The 19636-nt window shown below is 41.3% G+C and overlaps 2 protein-coding genes across 4 annotated transcripts in view; one reads left to right on the forward strand and one right to left on the reverse strand.

Annotated features, from left to right (window-relative positions):
- The window catches only part of MED12L (mediator complex subunit 12L), a 211299-nt gene that overhangs the window by 133672 nt on the left and 57991 nt on the right, over positions 1–19636 (reverse strand). For all 3 annotated transcript variants that reach the window (XM_081955782.1, XM_081955781.1, XM_081955780.1), the window contains one exon: positions 15036–15218. In XM_081955782.1, the coding sequence (XP_081811908.1) occupies positions 15036–15218 (183 nt within the window). The remainder of the gene's footprint in view (positions 1–15035; positions 15219–19636) is intronic.
- Positions 8651–13149, forward strand: GPR171 (G protein-coupled receptor 171). Its single transcript, XM_081955785.1, has 2 exons — positions 8651–8733; positions 11813–13149. The coding sequence occupies exon 2, from the start codon at positions 11859–11861 to the stop codon at positions 12867–12869; it is 1011 nt and encodes a 336-aa protein (XP_081811911.1). The 5' UTR covers positions 8651–8733; positions 11813–11858; the 3' UTR covers positions 12870–13149.

The following is a 19636-nucleotide window of genomic DNA, read 5'->3' on the forward strand; positions in this document are numbered from 1 at the left end:
CACCGCACCGGCCTTACGACTGTCCCATTGACCTGGTACCTGATGCGAAACTCCCGACGGGCCGCCTATACTCCATGTCTGAACCGGAGTTGGCCGCATTGCGGGACTTCCATGACAAGAACCTTGCCCGGGGTTTTATCCGGCCTTCGTCTTCGCCCTTGTCTGCCCCGGTTTTGTTCGTCAAAAAGAAGACCGGGGATCTAAGACTTTGTTGCGATTACCGGCGCTTGAACGCCATCACGATCCGTAATCGCTACCCGTTGCCTCTGATTCCCGAGTTGTTGGAGCGGCTCCGGGAGGCCGTGGTGTTTACAAAACTGGACTTACGTGGAGCTTACAATCTGGTCCGAGTCAGGGCGGGGGACGAATGGAAGACAGCCTTTGGCACCCGATACGGACATTTTGAGTATACGGTCATGCCGTTCGGGTTGACCAATGCCCCAGCTGTCTTCCAACATTTTATGAACGATATCTTTCGGGACCTTTTGGATCAGTTTGTCGTCATCTACCTGGACGACATCTTGATCTACTCTACGTCCCGGAAGGATCATCAACAGCACTTGCGTCAGGTCTTGCAGCGCCTTCGAAAGCATCGCTTGTTTGCCAAGCTGGAGAAGTGTCAGTTCTGGCAGACCACCATCGAGTTCCTGGGGCACCGTATATCCCCTGAAGGAATTGCGATGGAGCCAGGCAAGGTGGAGGCATTACGAAGTTGGCAATCTCCTCGACGGATGAAAGACATTCAGAGACTCCTCGGGTTTGCCAACTATTACCGGTCCTTCATCCCCGGCTTTGCTTTCTTGACCGCGCCCCTCACTCGACTCCTGCAAAAGAAAGTGCCGTTTCACTGGGGGTCCACGGAACAACAAGCGTTCGTGGCCTTGAAGCGCGCTTTTACAAAGGAGCCGATCTTGAAACACCCTGATCCCCATCGCCCCTTTGTAGTCGAGGCGGATGCGTCCGACATCGCGGTGGGGGCGGTGTTATTGCAGGCTCACGCCCCTGATGGCACCCTTTTCCCTTGCGCCTATTACTCTCGGAAACTCAATCCTTCCGAGCGCAATTATACCATCTGGGAGAAAGAGTTGCTGGCTATCAAGGCGGCGTTCGAAGCCTGGCGACATCACCTGGAGGGGGCCAGGCATCAGGTCGAAGTCCGGACAGACCATCGGAATCTGGAGTTTTTGACAACAGCGCGGAAGCTCAATCAGCGCCAGATCCGGTGGTCTCTGTTTTTTGCCCGGTTCCACTTCAAGGTCACGTATATCCCCAGTGCCTTGAACCAGAGGGCGGATGCCCTATCCAGAAAGCCGGAGTACTCAGACCCTGCTGACTCCCTGCCCCCCCGGACGGTCCTACCCGTCGAGTCCTTCGCTGCAATCCAAGAACCCGTGGATTTACGGTCGTTGATACGGAATGCGCAGCGAAACGACGAGTGGGTGGAACAACGGCGGGCAGAGGTAGGGCCGACATCCCCGTGGACCTTTGACGAGGACCTTTTGAGGTATCGGGATCGGCTCTACGTGCCTGCAGGACCGCTCCGTGGATTGGTTCTCTCCCAATGTCATGACACTCCGGCAGCGGGACACTTTGGCCTGTTCAAAACTTTGCACCTGGTTTCCCGTACGTTTTGGTGGCCTCGCCTGCGACACGACGTGCAGACGTACGTCACGTCATGTGTGCAGTGTCGACAGGCCAAATCAGCGACGGGAGCTCCTCCAGGCTTGCTACAGCCATTGCCGACCCCGGACAGACCCTGGGGAGCCGTGTCCATGGACTTCTTGACAGAACTGCCTCCGTCGTCCGGTTTCACTACGGTCCTAGTGGTGGTGGACATGCTCACCAAGATGGCGCATTTCATCCCCTGCCGGAGATTGCCGACAGCCCGCGCCACCGCCCGCATGTTCATCCAGCACGTGTTCCGGCTGCACGGCCTACCTGACCGGGTCGTCTCCGATCGTGGTACACAATTCACGGCCCAGTTCTGGAAAGGGCTGATGGCCGCTCTTGACGTTCAAGTTTGTCTGTCCTCGGCGCACCATCCCGAAACCGATGGAGGGACGGAGAAGGTGATTGGGATTCTGGAACAATATCTGCGCTGCTTCGTGAACCAGCAGCAGAACAATTGGGCGGAGTACCTCGCCGTGGCGGAGTTTGCATTCAACAACTCGCAGCACTCCTCCACACGGACGACGCCTTTCATGGCGAACGTCGGGTACCACCCTCGTTTTTTCCCTCTCACCCCCGTGGACTCTCCGGTCCCCGCAGCGCAGGATTTCCTCTCTGAGCTTCAGGCGGTTCACCAGATGGTGCGCCGCTACGTGAATCAGGCGAAGGAGGATTACAAGCGGATGGCGGACAGGTCTCGCCATGCTGTGCCGGAATTGGCCGTGGGTGATCACGTGTGGTTGTCCACGCGGCATCTTCCGTCCCACCGGCCTACGAGGAAGTTGGACCACCGGTATCTGGGGCCGTTCCCTGTGGAGGCCGTTATCAATCCGGTGGCCTATCGCCTGACCCTCCCGCGCTCGATGCGAGTACACCCGGTGTTCCATCGCTCGCTCCTGATCCCTGAGCGGTCGGATTGTCCTCTCCGACGTCCCTCTTCACCCCTGCCGTCGTCGCCTGACGTGCACGCACGGCCATCGCACAGAGTGACCCGGATCCGTGACTCGAGATGGCTCAAGGGTCAGTTCCAGTATTTGGTCGACTGGGCGGACGAGGACTCGGACGGGGGGTCCTGGACCGATGCGACGGCTGTGCATGCTCCAGCTTTGGTGCGGGCCTATCATGGACAATTTCCCTCTCGACCGCATCCCGAGCGTCAGGCCCGGGGGAAGGGCCCTGCGGTGAGGGATAGTGTTGTGGCCCAGCCAGTGCCGCTGTCACCAGACTCCGAGAGTGATACTCCATACGAGTCAGCTACAGAAGGGATGTGCGATCCTGGACAGGATTCGGAGGCTGAGCAGGAATCCGAGAGTCTGGTCGGCCACCAGGTGGCGCCAGAGGCATGGAGCAGCGGTGAGAGCGAGAGGAGGAGGATTCCCGTTGCCCTGCCTTGGAGCAGCGGAGAGGATAGTGACTCAGGACTTAGTAGGGCGTTTCGGGATGCTCGTTTCCGGCGCGCCCACAAACGCCAGGAGCGTGGGCGTAATTATAGGCAGTAAAGAGCTCTCAGGTGCTGTTGGGAGACGCCCTTTTTAGGTTATAAAAGGGTTGACTCTGGACAGGCTCTGCGTAGCAATCAACAAAGGACTTTGGACAGCAACTCTAGTCTGAGATCCTGGCAAGCTGGATTGCTGCTTTTGTGTGTTCTGTCTTTGTGAGTTCTGTCTTGGTGGCTTGCTGCCACAAAGCCTCTTGTCTGTTGGTGTAATAAACCTTGTTCCCTTGTACTGTTCCGGAGTGTGTGTACTGTGTGGGCAACGGAGGAGGGGGGGGGGTCAGAACACCTAACCATTTTTTTTGTCTCTCTTCCTTCATACAGGTATCTATGCTTTGATATCTTCATTTGGTTAGACAGCTAAACTCCATACTTTCCAAGCTTACTTTTAACCTAGAAAAGTGATGACAAATGGGTGAATAATTATTTTGAACCTTTTGGAATACCAGCACTGGAGTTTCTTCACTGACTCCTGGTTTGTCCTTTCCAACTGCTGTGGTATTAGTTCTTTTTCACTAGGTAATTCTCTTGTTGATCTCTCTTTCAAGTCATGCTTGCTCCCGTTAGATCTCTAGATATAGATTCTCATTTCTTCAAAGTTCTCTTAACTTTTCTTTCATTAACATAACAGTCCCAAGCTACATAGCACCAACTACCTTGTCCATAGCCCATTTTTGTGAGATATTTGTTCCAAAACACAGACATTCCTGCTCACAGGAATTAGACAAGAAGCTTTTTAGTCTCTTATTTCAGGGGTCACCAACATTGGCAACTTTAAGACTTGTGGACTTCAACTCCCAGAATTCCTCAGCCAGCTTCGTCCACGGGTTCTTAAAGTTGTCAAGGTTGGAGACCCTTGTTCTATGTGATTCTTTGCATGGGGCTGGTCCATAGACAGAAATCTTAACTTTGAGACTGCTTAATGTGCACCAGGGCAAGTTACTAAGTTATATCATATACAATATGATATAATGTTTCTGGTTTTCAACAATATGATCCTAGAAGTTGTATTTCTTGGACTCATTTGCAGGGGCATCTGCTGGAGAAGGATCAAAAAAATCAAGGTTGAGTTTTGACCTCGAAGCCCTCATGATCAAAACTCTGATTCTTTAGATATATGTGTCAAAGGAGCCAAGCTTCAATCATATGAAATGCAGATGCCATATTAACTTTTATTCACCCCATTGGCAGATGTTCCTGAATTATAGTTCAGAAGTTGAATCAGATAGACAGTAGATTAAGATTGGACAAATTGAGGTTTAGCACTGACAGTTTATCAGAGATCTGTGATTATCAAGCAAGTTTTCCTTCAGTTGCACTTTTGTCATTTGCTACTAATAGCTCTAATGACATCATCTTAAAATTTTTCCTTAGCTTCAGAGAACCTCAAAGCTCTTCTAATCTGCATTAACAATCTGCATTATTAATATGCCTGTAGACCATGGAAGTTAACCAAATTCAAACCTCAGTGCCCAAAGACCAGCAATAAATATGACAATTTTGGGAGAAACATTAACTAATGAGTAAAAATAATCAAAGCACTGTAATGTCTTTGCATACTATATTTTGAATTATTCCTCTTCTCTCCTGCACTAGGGTTACTTTCTCTGATGTCACACACACAGTTATAAAGCAATACTTTACTTGTTCACAGTTTCCACAATGTCTAAATTACGTTATAACACTCATCAAAAGAGCATGAGGAAAGAATTTAGGATTTTAAGTCTGTGAGGAAAATACGGACTTAGCAGTGTTTAGGCATATAAAAGGATACCGCAGGAAAGGAACTAGAATAATAAATAATAGTATAAATTGCAGCAATAAGAATCTTGCAGAAGTTGCCAGAGACATTTCCTCAATAGCATGTAAATCTGTTTAATAATAAATGTGATGGTATAGTATAGCAAGATTTCACAAAAAGTCTTCTTCAGCTGGTCCAATAGCTTTGATGTTTAACTGGGAAAGTCATTTTATTATTACATTGTACCATTGCTATAGGAACAATGCTGGTTACAAAATTTTGCAGAGTACAGTTCAAGGTACTGATCTACCTTTAAAGTCCATTATGAAAAGACTATCTAACCTCACCTTACCCCACCCCATGCCATGCCTTTCCTAGATAGTTTGTACTTGACCAGTTGAGGGAGACAGATAAAGCTTGATGAAGACTAGCATCTAACAAGAGACAGCCCAGCACCAGACATTTGCTGTGAGAGCTCCTCTCATTTGGAATAGCTTCTGTCTTGAGGCAAACATGGGTCCCACAGTTATGGCCTTCTGGAAGCTGGTAAAGATACAGTTGTAGCAGAAGGCTTTCAAAGATCAGTTGCAGAGTCAGTGTATATAAATTAGTTAACATATGAACATTTTATTGGAATTTGTAATCAATTACTGTTATCATTTTACTTCACTATTATTATTCATTTATTATTGTTGGGTTTAATATTGTTTTTGTTATTAACTGTAAAACATGTAGGGTCTTTCTGAAGTAACTGCCTTGGGAAATAAATACTGTATTGTTTTCAAGTGCTTTACAATTGATTGATTATGTACCATTTGATCATTTTTAACTCCTAGTGACCAATAGATGATCTACTCCCAATCTATTTCATGCCTCCCAAAGGTGCACTCATATCTCTGTAACTGAGTCCATCCACTTTGCTGCTGGTCATCCTTTACTTCTCTTTCCTTCTAATTATAGTTTCTATGCATGTTGTTTTCTTCCTAACAATACAGGAGTTGTTTTATCATTGCCTTATCCCAAGGATATGAAATGATGCCTTTGCCATTATCACTAAAGTGATTATTTGCCTCCAGCATCTTCCTATATCACTGTTGCACCTTATAGGCGCCTGCTTGTTTTAGCTGGGCAGCTGGGAAGAACTTCACATTAATTGCATTCAGTGGTGGGATGCAACCAGTTTAACAACCGGTTCGGTGAGTGCGTGCTTTGTGCACGTGTGTGCCTAATGTGTGCTTTGTGCATGCAGCATTCAAAAACTGCCCATTTTAAGCTTAAAAACTTACCTTCTACGTCAGCACTGTTGAGTAAAATAGCTGACGCACGGCAATTTGCTGTGCTGCGCGAATTAGCTGAGCTAAAAAACAGGGAAATATAGGGCAGGAATGGGCAGGGATGGGTGGGCAGGGCCAACTACTACTGATTCACCCGAATCAGTCCGAACCAGCTGAATCCCACCCCAGCATACATTCCCAACATTAGTATACCCTTCTGACAGTCTTCAGTTCCTCCTTTCCTGTAACACACCACCACCACCATAAGGTAGCAGAATAGGATTGGGGTGGGGGTGGGGAGAGACTTTGAGTCAGTGTTGACACCTGTCATCCAGCTGGACAAGTCCCCCCAGTTTTCTTGACTGTATTTCAGAAGTGACTTGCCCTTGCCTCCTTCTTCGGTTGAGAGGACGTGACTGGCCCAAGGTCACCAGCTGTTTCACATCTAAGGCAGGACTAGCACTGACTACAACATCTAGTTTTTAGCCTGGTGCTTTAACCACTTCCCCAAACTGGCTTGCTTCTTTGCAACAGATCTCTTTAATATCTGTTTTAGATTTCAATGCAAAGCAGACCAAGTTTATTCTGATCTTTCTTTTTCTCTTTAAAAAAAACTGGAAATTACATCTGGCCTCCAATTATCTGGCACTTCATCTGGATATGACTGAGCCAAACTAAGAGATGATTAGCCCTGCCTCTCCTCTCTTATCTGTTCTCTGCAATAAAATCTTGGGGCAAGGGAGGGCACCAATGCATTTTATCACTTTCACTGGCGAACTGCATCTCTCTCTCCCCTCTCAATCTCACTCTTCCTTTTTTCTGTTTTGCACATATCTGAAAAATAACTTTGTGTTGTTCTTAGTGCCTTTCATCAACTTCACCTCATCTTAATTTTTAACATTCTTGATGCCATCGCTATATTTTGGGCTCTATTTACCCTTGTGATTTATAATTCAGTCGTCTCTGAAATATGCCTGTTATGGGTCCAGCGTCAATCCTGAGGTTGGCTGAACTGTGGGATTGGCTGAACTGTGGCCGTTTGCCTGCCTCGGTGCTCTTATTGAATAGGATGTGTTACTTGGAATCCTGATATTCAACCCTAACCCTAACCCCAATTGAAACTGTTTACAAATCAGTTTCTGCTATCTCCTTTAAAAAAAAAATCACCTACCTTCCATTGCTTTTTTTCCATTAACTGCTCCCACCATGAAATGCTATTATAATTGTTCTGAGTTCATTAAGACCTACCTCAGCATTAATTTCTCTTAAAAAACAAAAAATCCACCATTGCATAATACCTTCCATTCAATGCTCCCATTACTCCCATTTTTTCAGCAAAGTCTTCCCTTTGAGTTAAATCAGTTGAGGGACAGGTAAATCTTTACACAATAGATATACAACAATAGAAATTCTACAAGAAAACTACCTTCCTTTCCTCATAAAAATTCATTATTGCCTATTCCTAATTTTACTTACTCTCACTTTCTCACACACATACACAAAACCCTTGTTACAAAAACAGAGAATTGATTTTATGCTGCTGTGACAAATTTATTTTGCTATCTTGCATAAGATATTGTTCTATATCCTTCTTTAAGCAGCTTTAAATTAGCTATTTTGCACACATTAAAGATTTTCAACTAAATTCTGATTTCACATGCATCAACTGGAACACTTGAAAGACACAGGAAATTCTACTTTATCAGCCACAAACCAAAGAGAGAACACGCTGGGCAACATTAAACAGAACTACTTCTGTTTTTCTGATAAGACACGGCAGGTATGTACCTCTTAAAATATAATTCATTATCATTCTCAAACTATTTAATTTCATATGTAGTGTCGTATTCTTTTTATAAATCTCCAGGATAAAAGGATAAACTTCATCAGTTACTGAGGTTTACCCTGAGATAAATTAAGCATGTGAGAAATTAAAAAGCAAGACAAACCAACTACTTTGGTGCTTTCAAATATCTAATATCTAATCCTCTGACAGGTACAGGAATCCATTACTGCTTCAGAGAATTGTTTTTACATTATTTAGACCTTTAGATTTAGCAGAATGAGTGACCTTTTTAAGCAACGAGTAGAGGTGTAAGTAAAATATGCCAAATATAGAAAACAGCATATTTCCTCATGGCATAAATTGTGTGTGTGTGTGTGTGTGTGTGTGTGTGTAGACACTAGTAATAAATGAATAACAGCTCCACATGTAATGAATTGCCTAAAACAGCTGATCATTCCAGCTTAGTTCTGCTCTCAACAGCACTCAACAGCACTCAAAATTGCTGAAAATTCAACAAGAGATTCTCACAAGTAGGTATAAGCCAGTTCTACTATCTATCCATCTATCTATCTCCCCCCCTTCTGTGTGTGTGTGTGCGTGTGTGCGTGTGTGTGTGTGTGTGTGTGTGTGTGTAGGCAGACAGACACTAGTAATAAATGAATAACAGCTCCACATGTAATGAACTACCTAAAACAGCTGATCATTCCAGCTTAGCTCTGCTCTCAACAGCACTCAAAATTGCTGAAAATTCAACAAGAGATTCTCACAAGTAGGTATAAGCCAGTTCTACTATCTATCCATCTATCTATCTCCCCCCCCCTGTGTGTGTGTGTGTGTGTGTAACTGTGCACAGATAATCACAATCGAGCCCAAATTTATGTTGCTAAGTAAGATAATTAAGTGAGTTTTACCCCATTTTATAATCTTCCTTGCCATAGTTGTTGAGTCAATCACTGCAGTTGTTAAATGAGTAGCACAATTATTTGTTAAGTGAACCTAGCTTTTCTGTTGACTTGGCTTGTCAGAAAGTTGTAAAAGGTAATCATATGATCCCAGGGCACCACAACCATCATAAATAGGAACCAGTTGCCAAGTATCCAAATTTTGTTCATGTGACTATGGCAGGGGTGTCCAAACTTGGAAACTTTAATACTTGTGGACTTCAAGTCCCAGAATTCTGGGAGTTGAAGTCCACAAGTCTTAAAGTTTCCAAGTTTGGACACCCCTGGACTATGGGGATTACACAATAGTTGTTAAAAATGCTCATAAGTCACTTTCTTCAGTGACATTGTAACTTTGGGTGATCACTAAATGAATACTTGTAAGTTGAATGACTACCCGTAGTCAGATTTCTATGTTAATTTTAGTCAAAGAGTTTTAATGCTAATAATGACAACATCCATCCATTCCACACATATCCAATTACCTCTGGTTCTTGTACAACTCTCTTTGCAAGGGGATAAATGAATTCCAACATTTTACCCTTTGTGTGAGCAAATAATCCAAAATCCAAGTTAAGAATTGATCTTGTTGATAATAGTTTTTTAAGTAATTGCAATAGTTTATTTTTAGGCAACTTATGCTAATTTACCACCAAAACACAAAGCATAGACTAAAAATAAAAAACTAGTAGCAAATATAATCAAATTATTAAATATAATTTATAAATGATTATTAAAAGTAGAAAATTGGATTAATTCAAAGGAAGCCCCAAACTACTGTAAATTCTGTGACTGAACATCCCAACGATGACTAAGTCAAATACACACTTCTTTAGAAACAGCCTGCAAGTGTCTTAAATCATACTGGCAGTATTGGCTGCAAATACAGTATGAATGCCAGATGTATAAAAGAGCTTTGTAGGTCAGGGTTGAAATGAGATTTATAATGCCAAGAAAAGTCAGTGGACATTGCCATTTTCAATATAATGGAGATAAGATGTAGTCTTTGTAGTGAAAACACAGCTTTGGCCTATTATGTCAAGATGTCAATAATTTATAAATTATAAATTGAACAGAACCCACAATAAAGGAATCCAAAGTCAGAAAGTCAAATGACCCTTGCTGTGAAAACCTCATTCAGATAATGATGTTATTGCCTAAATTTCACTTTTTCACAAAGTTTCACTGTTGTCAATTCACAAACAAATAGAGAGAAAAATATACAGAATATCACCAGTAGGAGATTAAATTTAATGTACAGTATATGTTGTACTATGATGGCAACTTAGGTCATATCCCACAACAGGGAGTTTGCTCTTAATTCTGGACAAGGGAAAGATAATGTGATATCACCTCGCCTAACTTTTCTAATAACATTTTGGATAAGGGAATCATTGTGGATCAAATCTAGAAGCTTCCACATCTGATACTTTTGTAAAGAACATTTAAATAACTAAAAATTTCTCATGCCTTCTATGGCTTAGGAATTCTGGAGTTCAGTATTCAGTAAGAATGAAAACATATGTTCCATTCCAGTAATCTGGAATTATTAACTGTAACATATTTGTAATTATTCACCAGTTAAAACAGATTAAGTCACCAAAAGGGTTGTATATACAGCAGTGGGAGAAAAAAGCCAGACTAAAATATGACTCTCTCTGACTGCAAAATTGCTAACTACAAAAGGAATGTAAAAGGTTCACGGCAAGGTTTATACTACTAAAGCCTCTTCAAGTCATTGAAATGCCTACCTAGATTGGGTATCATGTATTATTGTTATTACAAGTTTGTTCTACTGTTAACAGTAAAATAACAGGCACAGAACAGGATGCAAAACCACCTTTGAAACAAAACAGCAGACCGAGTTTCTCTTTATTTATGGCAGGCTGAGGCAGGTCTAAACTTTTCCATAGTTGTCTCTCTCTCTGCTCAGTGAAGTATAGGTTGATCAGGAGAGCACAACAGAGTTGGGTATTTTTACTTTTTTCTTTGCTTTGGTTGTCTTTTTAATTATTTTCTATTTTCTGGGCAGAACATTTCTGGGTTAAACAAAGAAATAAAATAATGTACAAACAAATTGCCACAGAGTTGAAGAAATGCAAAAAAAAGAAGGTCCTCTTATTCTAATTGTGAAGGTAGCGGACAATCATAACATGGTTGTTATGATTTTTATTATGTTTATAAAGGAGGATATTTATAGCTCAGGGTTGAAATGACGGATCCTTGGTGCTCTCTGAGTTGGATATGTTTCTCGCAGATGTTGTATTAACCAAACTAGGTAATTTTTTTTCTGATTTCTATTGATCTATTAATGACACTACACCTTTTTTAAGAATGAGAAGGCAAATAGTAATATTTCATGTATTTAGTGGAAACTCAGTGTTCATTGTTTTTTTTCATTTGGGTGAAGTTACTTTGCTTCTGCTTCCTAGAAGTAGCAACTCTTAGCACATTTATGTTGAAGAGGAAATGATTGTTTTTATAATTTCCTATTCAGCATTCACACTTTAACAATTTACTACAATTGTTACTACTTATACTGGTAGAAAACTACTACTTTTGTTGCAGACTAACACCTTGAACATAATGCCTACATTCTATCCAACACTACTATTTATATCTTAATTAAGCTATTTTAAAAGTTATAGGCAAATAAGAGAGCTTTCTCAGTCACAATGCCTGCCCTTTTATTATCCTGCTCTTATTCAAAAGCTTTTTAAAATTCTTTTCTACATTAGATTTGATAAGTTGTGGGACTCTTATGCAAATACCCAAGTGTTAGTTTGTGTGTTTCGTTACTCTACCCAAACAATTATTTATTTATTTATTTATTTCTCTCTTCCTTCCTTCCTTCCTTCCTTCCTTCCTTCCTTCCTTTCTTATTCTCTCTCTCTCTTTCATTCACAGATTTGAGGTGATTCCTACAATTTGGCTCTACTTTGAAAGATTCTAGATGGCTTCAACCAATTCTTCAGAATGCAATATTTATTCTCAGATGCAGCCATTCACTTATATTTATTATTTGATTTTTCTTATTGGGTTCATCGGCAGCTGTTTTGCCCTCTGGACCTTCCTGAAGACCAAGAAGCATCGCAAATGCATAAATGTTTACTTAATTAACCTACTGACCGCGGACTTTTTGCTGACTCTTGCCCTGCCAGTGAAAATAATTGTAGATTTAGGAGTTGCCCCATGGAAACTGAAAATATTCCACTGTCAAGTCACAGCATGCCTGATCTACATTAATATGTACTTATCAATCATATTCTTGGGATTTTTAAGCATGGACCGGTGTCTCCAATTAACAAAGGGATACATGATCTATAGGATTCAGGAACCTGGTTTTGCCAAGATGATTTCAGCAGTGATATGGGTAATGGTTCTCTTCATAATGGTACCAAATATGATTATTCCAATCACAGAGGTCGAAGAATCACCAAATGTGGGATGCATTGATTTCAAAACAAAAGTGGGAAGAGACTGGCACGTGTTCACCAATTTCATATGTTCTGCAATATTTCTGTATTTTTCAGCTATGGTGCTCATCTCTAATTTTCTTGTGATCAGATTACTTTTTCAAAACAAAGGCACAGAAGGCTATCCCAATGTAAAAAAAGCTCTGGTAAACATCCTTTTAGTTACCGCAAGCTACATCATATGTTTTCTTCCTTACCATATTGTTCGAATCCCATATACACTGAGCCAAAGCAAAACTATAATCACAGACTGTTTTCTCAGAGAATCTCTCTTCAAAGCAAAAGAATCCACTTTGCTTTTTGGTATATCAAATCTGTGCTTTGATCCCATTTTGTATTTCTATTTTTCAAAAACATTTAGATTAACAGTGACTAAAAGTTTTGTATCCTTTAAAGGTAGACATGTTTCTCTAGATGGTCAAGAAATGCATGGAGAGAAAACACCACACTTTCAGGTTACAGCTGAAACTGCAATCCTTTCCACATGAAGAGGACATTAAAAATGCATTTGTTTTTCAACTTCATTAGCATCCTGTAGGCTTCTATGGTTTGAATATGGTTGGGGATTATTGGGGGCGAAAAGTGGTAAGGCTGAACAGAAGGAGAACATAGACCTTTCAGGGAGTATACCAAACAGTTCATACTTCATCCTCTAGATCAGTGGTCTACAGCTTTTCTGGCTCGGTGGACCAGCGGAGACATCGGTGGTTGTGGGGGAGAAAGCAGGAATGGTTTTGCATGGGCAAGAGGCAGTTTCACAAATGCAAGTTCACCCACACACACTCTGCCACCACTTCCATGGCTGGGTTCCCAATAGGCTAGGGTCCAGCACCAGGCTTGGGGTTGGGAATCCCTGCTCTTGATTGCAATGAACCTCCCAGAGCAGATCATAATTAAATAGTAAAAATATAGGATCAGCATCATCATACAAAGCTATAATTAAAATATTAGAAAATAAATGAAAGACATGAAACATGAACGCTGGCTAAAAAGCTCATTTAATAGGCCTGGGTAAGATTTAGGTCTCACTTGTTACTGAAAGATTATTTCATTTTATCAGTGAATAATTATTAGATGTTTCCAGAGTTCAGATTAAGAACTTTTGAGTGTGGTGAGTCACATAAAGATCTTAAAAGAGATCCATGTTTTCATTATCTGCTTAACTGTAAGTAAATTATTACTTCATTGGTTTTAATACACACATGAACTGTAAGTTATTGAAAGAGAAATTCTAATCAAAATGATCACAGATAAAAGAAAAAGTACACAAACTGAGAACTTTCTCATGCATGCATCTGAGCCAAATATGTATCATTTAATACACAATTTTCTATTTTAGTTTTCCCCTTATTGCACATCTGCCATTGCTTAAGTAGAACAGATGTGTGTCAGCTCATTATTCCCAAATTGATGTCCTTCAAAGCTACGGCAATGTTAAGCTCCTTTGAATAGAACTCAGTAGGAAAATAAAGTTTTCAAAGGATTTCATTAGAAAAAACTTTCAGATTTTTTCCCTCCTTTTGGGTAACTTCATGCAATCCTTTCCTTCAAGAGGGACTGTGCTATTTTCTATCACTATTATTATTATTCTCTGAAGAGCAACTTCTTAAAAAGCTGAAAATGTTAGTCCTATACAACGGACTGTCTAACAACCTCAGGAACACGGAGGTAGAACATTGGCCCAAGAAAAAGGGCAAGCATGGGAAAGAGATTCAAACTAATTCCACAAGTTATCAGTTGATCCAAAAGAAATGCTGTCATTTTCATTCAGGCTTTAAACATTACTTAATCCTATTTACAATAAGGACCATTCCCAAAACACACACACACACACGCGTATGTATGTATGTGTGTTACAACCCCTGGTATGCCCAAAGTCTCCCTTTATTTATTTATCAGCACAAATACTATATATAACTTGATGCATTTAAATTGCTCACAATTTTCAGGCATACAATCAGGACACCCAGTTTTCAAAAACTGAGGGGGCATAGATTGCTAACTCTGGTTCTAACCCTAATATCTCATATCTGTGAGATTGTGCACTTTTCAAAAGGACCCCATTTTTAATTATTTATAAAATTGTGCTTTCATTAAACAAAATGCTTTATCTGTCTGTACAAGTTCCTGCAGTTTGCTTGGCAAGATATTCAGAAGTGGTTTGCCACTGCTTTCTTTCTAGGGCTGAGAGAGAATGACTGGCCAAGAGTCACTCACCTTACTTTATGCGCAAGATGGGATTAAAATTCAGTGTCTCTCTATTTGTGGCTTAATGCCTTTAACTACTACACCAAACTGACTCTCTGAAGTCTATCTAACAAAAATTCATTCATAAGAATTTAATCTTTTACATTATATCATAATGTTGATTCTATACAAGTTACATTTCTAATTGATTAGGTCCCATTACATATAACAGAATACATTTAGTTATGATTAAACTATTACTCTTTTCAGGGAAGCTTAAATAATGGAGAAGCCAGTTAAAGAGCAAGTCGCCATGCAGCTAAATTGTGATGTAGACTGCAGATGACAATAAATTGGGAACTGAATACACTTACCCAGACACATTTCCTAAATAATATATGTATATGAAGTGGATCTCATTGTTCATAATTTTGCAACACCTCTTAAAGATGGGAAAGGTTACTTACCAAAGGTATAGGAAAATGTGTAGCATACTGCAAATGTCGAAGGAGGTGGTAATTTGATGGAAGAATCAGCTCCCTTCCTTTTTCTTTCTTTGTAGACTTTTCATTATTTACTGAAGGTCTTCTGTTTTCTACTGGTATTGAATTCAGATTTTCACAAGTCTCCCCAGGCATTGGAGAAAAGATCTAGGCCATTTAAAATATTTAATATTATAAACATAAATGTCCTCCAGATTTATAGTATGGTTATTTTTTTAAAAAAAAGAAACAAGTAATAAATAAAAGGTATCTATGATTTATTTTGAATATAATGGAATTATCTTAAAATAGGCAATAATGAATATTGAGTTTAATGAGGAGCTGGGATTGCATTCAGTACTAACAATAAAACAGTTGCTATTCTAGAAAACCCTCTGCATTCCATAAAAGTAGCAACAATCACTTATAATAAACAACTTCCTATTCCAGCTCCCAGCTTTTACGTTGCAGTAATAAGAAAATGGAGCAAATGCAAACTTCTTAGTAAAAAGACATAAAGATAGGGTAACTGTTTTCTAATGCCAAAGAAACCTGCCTGTGTACAGATAGTTCTCGACTTATAACTATTTGTTAAGTGACCGTTCAAACTTACAACAGCATTAAAAAATGCATGACTTATGACCATTTTTCACATTTATGACTGTTGCAGTATCCCTGTGGTAACATGATCAAAATTCAGATGTTTGGCAACTGTCATGTATTTATGATGGTTGCAAGGTCCCAGAATCACCTTTTGTGATCTTCTGAGAAGCAAAGTCAATGGAGAAGCCAGATTTGCCCAACAGCTGTATTACTAACAATAACTGCACTGATTCGCTTAACAATTCTGGCAAGTATACAAAATGGAGAAAAATTCACTTAGCTGCCTTGCTTAGCAATGGATTTTGGTTGTAAGTCGAGGGCTACCTGTGCTCACTGTTCTCTTTTAGGTAAATATAGATGATACAGTAAAACATAAAGGTAGTCCTCAATGTACAATCACAATTCAGAGTTGAATCATTAAGTAAAGCAATTGTTAAGCAAGATGCCACATGATGGCATCACTCAATTCCAATTCTCCCAGTTGTGGTCATTAAGTAATTGCATGAGTTATTAAATGGATCACCAGATACAGGGCCCTCTACCTGTCCCACCATGCCTGAGACGCCCAGCCAGGCCTCTTCCCATTCCACCACACCTGGGAGATGCAGGGTCTTTTCCCGTCTACCATAGCCTGGAAGACCAGTAGTCTCTTCACCATGTCCAGGTCTGCTTAGGTTTGTCTTTGCAGTTGCAGGCATGGCTAGACAATCTGAGATGCGACCTTCCTTCTAAAGCTGCTTCACAGCATCCATAAGGCAGGTCCCCAAAATAGCATGAAAGATGGCTAGAAAGCTAGCAAATGCCATGGTTCTGAATACTTCTTTCTAGCCTTCAGAATGATCACATTTGCTAGTTTTCCAGCAGATGAGAAGAACACCAGGTGTATAAAAGGTGGTCAGATTTTCAGGATTTGAGCTCCATTTCTGCAGGCTGGTGGAGGGGCTGAGCGATCCTCCATGCACAGAAGAAAAAAAACCTTCTCTGGGCTGCATAAACAGTCCTTGAATCATGGGGCCATTTCTTCAGCCCGATGGAGGGGTTGAGCGCCAGTCAGCAGGCAGTTCTTTCAGCCAGACCTGAAACTAGGGAAGTCCTTCCAGCATGTGGGCAGCAGCTTGAAACCTTCCCTGCCTGCTTTCTCACTGATTTTCTAAGGAAGTCAACAGAGAACATTGCAAATGGCAATCACATGATTGGGAGTGAGTACTTGGCAACTAGTTGTTAAGTGTATATCCATTGCCATGCAACTGAAAAGTGATCATGTGATCATGGGGAGAGGAAAACATTATATTCTTGGCAGTTCTTGGAGTTTGAAGAATGGCCCATGTAACATCACTGCTCCACAAGCTGCCTTGGTTGCCAGTTTGGTTCTGGGTGCCATTCCAGGCTACTTAAGGAATTGTCTCATCCCTCTGAAATTGGCCCGTCCCATCCATGCCAGTAGAGAAGACATGCTGTGGTCTCTGTCAGTCCATTTGTTCTGGCCAGCAGGTTCCAGGAGAAGGGCTTTGTCTGCCATTGCACCTGGAACATTTTGTCCCTGGAAGGTTGGCCTCAACCCTCCTGATCTTTCATAAGGGCCTAAAGACCTCGCATTGCCAGTTAGTTTGGGACCCCAATGAAGGAGCATCACAATGGAGGTGATTGATCAATTAACAAATAGATCCTATCTCCCCACCTCCCTTGCCATCTGTAATTGGATTGGTGTGTGTGTGTGTGTGTGTGTGTGTGTGTGTGTAGTGTTATGTCAAAGCACCTGGTATGCCCAAATATTTTATAAGCAAAAATGCAACACAAATATATATATTTTCCTGTTCTGTATCTGCGGTAATATGATTGCAAATGTGATTGTTTCACTTGCAAATTGCAGTGAAGGAACTAGCTGTTTAGATATAACAAAATTCATATTAACTGAAAACTTACAAATATCTGCATGCATATTGAACCAGGTAGTTCTTGACTTAGAACCTACCTTTTAATGAGCCATTCAAAGTTATGCTGGCCTTTGAAAGTGTGCTATAAAACACTTCTGGATATGGTAAATGTATGTATGTATGTATGTATGTATGTATGTATGTATGTATGTATGTATGTATGTATGTATGGTTTTCTGTAATGAGCCGAAGGACAGAAAGAGGGAGTAGTGAGCTTCCTCCCATATTTGGGCATACCAGGGGTTGTAACACAAATACATACCTATTTCCCTGGCTCAGCTGATAAGGAGGAGAGCCTGTGGCTTAGTGGCTAAGACTCCTGCCTAATATGTAATACAGCCCAGGTTCAAATCCCAGTAAGGGTATGGCTAGCTGACGAGAGCTAAATAGCTTGAAATAGATCTATACTAGTCTCCCTTTATTTATTTATAAGCACAAATACAACATATATATGTATGTATGTATGTGTGTGTGTATGTGTATATATATGCTGGTTTTGTTGTATTCGGGTCTTTTCCCGTGTAAGGTTGAGATTGTCTTTGCAACGTTTCGGCAGGATCACACCTGCCATCTTCAAGTTGTGGGCTTAAAATGGGAACGGAGCTGCCATCTTTCTGTAAGTCTTGGTGGGAGGGGATGGGGTGGTGGCTTTGTTTCAGTAAGTGGAATGATTGGTTGTGTGGTTGTATCATGATTGGTAGATTGGTGCTGATTGGTGCAGGTTGTGTGTGCATTGTTGTTTTGTATTTTAACGGCTTGGGTGGTGGGTGGTGTTCGTTTGTTGGCTAGGGCTGGTTTCCAGATGTTTGGTAGGCGGGAGGTATCATCACGTTTGTTCATGCTGTGGGGGTGTTTCTCTATTTCGATGGCTTCCATGATTATTCTCTGGTGGAGGTGTTCTGTTTTGGAGATTAACCTGGCTCCTTCAAAGTTGATTTCGTGTCCTGTAGCTTTAAGGTGCTGGAAAAGGGAAGAAGTTTTTTCTTTTTTTCTTACTGCAATTTTGTGTTCTGTGATGCGTGCATTTATTCTCCTGTTTGTTTGCCCTATGTATATTGCTGGGCAGATTTTGCATGGTATTTCATAGACTCCTTGGTTTTCTAGCTGGATTTTGTCTTTGGGGTTTCTTAAGATGTTGGCTATTTTTTGGTCAGTGGTGAAGGCTGTCCTGATATTGTGCTTGTGGAGAATTTTGCTGATTTTATCTGTGGTGCCTTTGATGTAAGGGAGGAGGGCGATGCCATTTTCATGTTCTGTATCTTGGTTTTTTGGGGGAGTCTCCTTTTGGATTAGGTTGGTGATTGTTTTTCTTTGGAATCCATTGGAGATTAATACATTTGTGAGTTTGTGTAATTCAGTTTTCAGGTGGTCTTTGTCGGCTAGGCGTTTGGTTCTGGAGATGAGGGTCTTGGCTACAGAGTTGATCTGTGCAGGGTGGTGATGGGATTGTGCATTTAAGTAGCGGTTGGTGTGTGTTTTTTTCTGGTAGATGGTGTGTGGCTCCCAATGGCTCCCTAGGACACACCATCTACCAGAAAAAAAACACACACCAACCGCTACTTAAATGCACAATCCCATCACCACCCTGCACAGATCAACTCTGTAGCCAAGACCCTCATCTCCAGAACCAAACGCCTAGCCGACAAAGACCACCTGAAAACTGAATTACACAAACTCACAAATGTATTAATCTCCAATGGATTCCAAAGAAAAACAATCACCAACCTAATCCAAAAGGAGACTCCCCCAAAAAACCAAGATACAGAACATGAAAATGGCATCGCCCTCCTCCCTTACATCAAAGGCACCACAGATAAAATCAGCAAAATTCTCCACAAGCACAATATCAGGACAGCCTTCACCACTGACCAAAAAATAGCCAACATCTTAAGAAACCCCAAAGTCAAAATCCAGCTAGAAAACAAAGGAGTCTACGAAATACCATGCAAAATCTGCCCAGCAATATACATAGGGGAAACAAACAGGAGAATAAATGCACGCATCACAGAACACAAAAATGCAGTAAGAAAAAAAGAAAAAACTTCTTCC

Source organism: Natrix helvetica, assembly GCF_964273705.1.
Source record: "Natrix helvetica genome assembly, chromosome: 5".
In the NCBI taxonomy this organism is placed as follows: Eukaryota; Metazoa; Chordata; class Lepidosauria; order Squamata; family Natricidae; genus Natrix; species Natrix helvetica.

Excerpts from the sequence above, each read along its gene's own strand:
- GPR171 (XM_081955785.1), top strand. The coding sequence starts at position 11,859 with ATGGCTTCAACCAATTCTTCAGAATGCAATATTTATTCTCAGATGCAG.